The sequence below is a fragment of the Aptenodytes forsteri genome, unplaced genomic scaffold (assembly GCF_000699145.1).
Source record: "Aptenodytes forsteri isolate BGI_AS27 unplaced genomic scaffold, ASM69914v1 Scaffold72, whole genome shotgun sequence".
Taxonomy (NCBI): Eukaryota; Metazoa; Chordata; class Aves; order Sphenisciformes; family Spheniscidae; genus Aptenodytes; species Aptenodytes forsteri.
Genome location: NW_008796193.1, coordinates 1,955,044 through 1,960,072, shown reverse-complemented (window position 1 = coordinate 1,960,072; position 5,029 = coordinate 1,955,044). Strand labels below are relative to the sequence as shown.

The following is a 5,029-nucleotide window of genomic DNA, read 5'->3' as shown; positions in this document are numbered from 1 at the left end:
GGGGGGGGGGGGGCGCTCAGGAGGGAGCAGCCAGAGGGACGGGGAGGAGGGGAGGGGACCCAAACCCTCCTGGCTTCAGTGTCTGCACCAAGGCACAGGTACCAGCTGGCACAGGGTGAAGAGCACGTTCAAGTAGGTGGGTTGTTGCCATCCTGGACAAAGCCATAGTCACTAAGCTTGAGAAATTTTGCAGGGGAAATGGCTTTAAAACCTTTCCTTGCCACAGCAGGGGAAGCGCCTGGTCTGGTTTTAAGTCACAGAATTTTCCAATTTCTTTAATTTAATCCCACAAGGTCAGAGACGGCGGGGGGACATGAGGAATGTGATCTCAAAACAACCAAAAGCCAGGCTGATCTGCTTCCCCGCCGTGCAGCAAGATCCCTTGCCTGAATACCGTGCAGTCGGGGACTCCCCTTCTTACCAGAAAGAGCCAGGAACACCAATTAAGCATAAATCCACTGATTTTTAAATCTGTGTAACCCTGTGTGTTTTGTCCCTCCTCTCCATCATGCCCCACATCGCTGTACGCGCCGTGGGAGTGATTGAAGAAGGCAGCTCTTCAGATTGGGTTTCTAAAGCACTCTTACCCGACAGTCTGCGTGTGGGACCTCCTTGCCGGCAGCCCGGCAGCCGCTGCCCGCTCCGCCAGAGCTTCCTGCAGATGAGTCCGCACAGCAGGGTCAGGCGGAGCATTGGCAGGAAGAAATAAATGGTGGAGACCCAGCTCATCGTCTCGAGCAGCCCCGGGCGGGCCACGCGCTCGATGGACCTGTGCTCCCGGCTCTCCTGGGGCAGGCTGCCATTGGGGTGTTCCACCCCGAAGAGGAAGAGGATGGGGCCGGCGGTCAGGAGGGAGCAGCCCCACAGCGCCAGGATGACCCGTTTCACCCGGCACTTGGTGATGGTGGCTTTGGCTTTCAGGGGAAAGCAGATGGTGAAGTACCTCTCCACGCTCACCGTGGTGATGTGCAGGATGGTGCAGTACGTGCACGTTTCACTCAGGTAAATGAAGAACTTGCAGAGAAAATCCCCAAATATGTAGGGCTTCTACTTCCAAAGGTGGTAGAGATCCGAAGGCAGGCCAAGGAAAATCAGCGTGTCTGACAGCGCCATGCTGGACAGGTACACGTTCACTGTCGTCCTCATCTCCTGCGAGCGTCTGAAAATGACTACCGTTATCAAATTCCCAGAGACTCCCAAGAAAAACAGGATGATGGAAATTACTGTCACAGGCACCGAAATATGGACATCAAACAAAGAAAAAGACTGATCTTCAGAGGAGTCCGTGTCATTTCTGAAATAGCTGCGATTCGAGATTCGGGCTGTGTCTGGTTTCAAAGCCGAGGGCAGGGCTGGCTTCGTCCTCCCCTTTGACGGAAACCTGAGTCGGGGTAAGAGAGAGGCATGTTTCAAAGCCAGTGTCCAAGCACCAATCGTCTACGCAACGATTCTTACGTGATCAGTTAAAAAATTAAAATGATGTTCATAAACATTAAATACCCAAGTGCCAATTAGTCCGTTTTACGAGAAGCAAAGGAGTATTAGATTCACACATCCAGCACTCGCCAGGCACAACCTTTTAAAAACAATATTGACCGTTACAAAATGGTATTTACCGTGCCGGTATTTACCCTTAGCTTCGCAGTGTTTGGAAAAGGGCCATTTTTTTTACATTTCCTTTCAAGTTCTGCGAATCCCACCAAGCGCGCAGAGCCGGGTATGGCGGCAGGGCTCCGTATCGACTGCGGAGGAGCTGCAAGGCGAGGCAGTCCCCCCAAACGAGAGCCGGATGGGAACAGCCTCTCAGACGTGCTCAGCGGTTTGCCAGATCCTTCCAGCACTTGAGAGCGCCACGAGTGGAAATCTTTAGGCTGAGAAGTCTCCTTGAGGCTCCGCCGAGGAGCCGGGAGGCTCACAGGCGGTCACCGCGGCTGGCAGGCACGGGATGCTTCACCTGCAGGATGGCTTTCCTGCCGCCGGCGACGACGATGCCGCTGTGCTGGGAGGTCCCCGGGGTGCCGGAGGTCCCCGGCACGTGGCACGATTTCTGAGGAAATCGGCTGGGGCCCCTTGACTTTTTGTGGCCGTTTCCCGTGCTGCCCATTCTGCGGTCATCCACCTCCCTCCCTCCACCTACACGCCGCTAATGATGCTGCACTAAACACGCAACCGCACGCCGCTTTCCTCCTTACCCTGCAAAACGTGCCTGCGGTTACCAGGTAGGGTAGAACAGTTCTTTGACACTGGAAATTTAATTAGCCCATTTGGGCCAGTTACAAAATTTTCCATCATTCTGTGTTTACTCAGGGCCTTTCCCACTTGAGCTCCTCCCCAGCATATGCCGCCGAGTGAGAAATTTCTACTGACAGTGCTTTAATGACATTATTAAGATAGGATGGGAAAGTCTTTATTTGCACATCAGTCTTCAAAATGAGACAGTCTGACGCTTAGCCCTGATTTACTTTCCACTTCAGAAAAGATCAGAGATTATGAGCTGGAAAGCGCGGGGGGAGGCGAGGGGAAAAGGGGCCAGCATGAGGGAAAACGCAAGGGAAGGCTCCGGGAAGCCGGAGGTTAACTGCACGCAGCCGGAGAGCACGGGGACACTCGGCACTGGAGGCTGCTGTGGACGCTGCTCAGCTCGACAGCAGGATGTGTCCGGCCGCGGTCCTCAGAAATTCCTCCGTAACCCAGGGACTGGGGCGCTGGCAGAAGTGAGCGGGGTAGCCGGTACAAAATAAACCTCCTCCGTTCTCCGCAGAGCTCTGCCCTTCGCAGCTTTTCTTGTCTGACGGACTATTCAAAAGCCAGCATTTTGCAGAGCCAAATAGTGTGGGATTTGGGCTCGAAAGGTCAGTGCTGAACACAGTCACCACATTGTGTTGACAGATCCCTGGTTCTAACGTTAGGGAGATTTCTGCTGCCATTGCCAGGAGGCAGAAGCGCTGGCTGTGGGGTTTGCTTTCTTTTTTTCCATGAGATTTAGGCACCTGAACACCTCAAAAAGAGAAGCAGTCTGTGTGCCAAGGCTTTACTTTGCTGCACGTTAAACACCTCTACAAAATCTGTCTCATCTCCGATACTTAACTCTGCATTGGTGATTTAAACGGCGCACCCTGAGCAGAGCGAAGGCCTGGCCGGCGCATGCTCGCATGGGCTGAAGAGTGTGCGGCTGTCGCCCCTATTTATTCGAGCAGATCGCTCCCAGCTGGGAGACAGTTGCCCTGATGAACGTCCCCGCTTCGGCGGTGGCAGACGGAGGAGTCGGCGCTCGGCCTGGCCACGCCGTGACCCAGTTTCCTGTTTTCCAACGCTGAAAGAAACCCCAGTGTCTGGGCAGGGATGAAGGGTGACCGCTCTTTCATTCGGCCGACGCGCGGTGCCTCCGCAGCCAGCTGAACGCAGGCATTCACAGCACAGCCGTGCCCCAGAGGACTGGCGGTGGGGAGGAAGCTTTCACGGCCAGGCAGACCCGCTCCAGCTCAGCTGCCCACACGGAAGGCGTTTGTGGCCTCGGGGACAAATATCTCCCCCGTGGAAACCGGCTCTCCGTGTCTTCTCCTCGCCGCTGGTTTCCAGGCAGAAACGCCGCAAGTAGCTGCAGCTCTTGGTCGTGCTGCTCAGCCCGGGAAGTCACCCCTGCGCAGCGGGGTTGGTGGGGGAGGCAGTTACAGCACGGACAGGAGCTCGGGGAGGGGGGGCAGAAGGGTCTTTGCCTGTTTTCGGGGGTAAACCCAGAGCCCCTCGGCAGTGCGAAGCATCTTTCTTTTTTACTGCATCGGGAATAAATGGCAGTGATGGCAGATGGCCCGATGATGCCAAGTTTCGGCCTGATCCACAGCCCGCATCCAGTCCACAGTGGAAGAGCTCCCCTCCCCCTCTTCCCTAAAACAAGGGGAAAAAAGTGGGTTTTGTTTGTTGTCTAAGGTCAGTGTCTGGAATTCATCCTCCGGTCTCTCCTCGCAGGATGTTTTTGTGTAATATACTATGACTCATGAAAGTCAAATGACTTGGACTATAACGCTGCAGTTGCTTCCAGCCAAAGAGCCTCAGCAGAGGCATTCCGGCCGCCTGCACCTCCAGCCCTGGCACGTGCTGGACGCGGGTTTTCCAGCTCTTCCAGCCGCGGGGCTGCCGCTGCCCCCCGTCAGGCCGAGCCCGGCACCCCCCGGCACCAGCAAACCCCGGGGCGTGGGGGCCAGCCGCCATCTCACTACATATATACAGGGGCCAAGTCAGACCTGAAAGTTGCATTTACACCTAGGCAGGCTGAGCGTACGGCTTCCAGGTGTGAAACATCACCCTTGGTAGAGACGAGAAGCAGAGAGAGAGTCCTGCTGCCGCTGGAATGTTTCGCAACGCGCTGCAGGCATGAATCAGAGGGATCACAAGTTAACAGCTGTTTGTTTCTTCTTGCTCTCAGAGGAGGCTGGCTTCTCTTCCCCGTTCTGTCAGCTGGTCTAGTGCGGATATCGCATCTTCCTCCAGACTTTGCTTCGTCTGAACCGTCGCGGCTAATGACAACACTATTGCAACCTCTCCTGGTATGCCGCTAATCCCCCGTTTGACAAAATCACAAGAAAACAATTTTTTTTCGCTTCTGTTTTGCCTCAGAAAGCAAGAGAAACTTTTGATGAGACTCGCGTGGAACGTACGCAGAGATCCTTCGGCTGCTAGGAAAACAAGCTTAAAAAGTCCTGCTGCCAAGACTCTCATTTTTCTTTAATCCGGGGAATGCTGACGATTTAAAAAGCGGCCATCAAAGTCGGTAATGAAGTAACATACCCTTCTGCGTCACCGCTGGGCAAACGGCTGGCGTCGGACTGCTGTGCAGCAAGGGGGGCAGGGGACAATTCCCCGAACCCGTCGGACTCGGGCCGTGCCCTCGTGTTTCACTCTGTCTCCGCAAATGCTTTTATTAAAAAGAACGTCTGCATCACAGAAACGTAGTTTTTGAAAATGAAAAGCGGAATAAACGCCCTGTCTGACCCAATACCGGCCTGACCTGGGGAGGGAGCTCAGGGGCTCC

At 54.8% G+C, this 5,029-nt stretch overlaps 1 protein-coding gene and 1 pseudogene across 1 annotated transcript in view; one reads left to right on the top strand and one right to left on the bottom strand.

Annotated features, from left to right (window-relative positions):
• Positions 1-2,104, bottom strand: part of LOC103906235 — a 3,005-nt pseudogene extending 901 nt beyond the window's left edge.
• A 430-nt stretch (positions 2,105-2,534) lies between these two features.
• The window catches only part of TAF9B (TATA-box binding protein associated factor 9b), a 6,349-nt gene continuing 3,854 nt past the window's right edge, over positions 2,535-5,029 (top strand). Inside the window, exon 1 of the mRNA XM_009288105.1 lies at positions 2,535-2,730. Within this exon, the coding sequence (XP_009286380.1) occupies positions 2,535-2,730 (196 nt within the window). The remainder of the gene's footprint in view (positions 2,731-5,029) is intronic.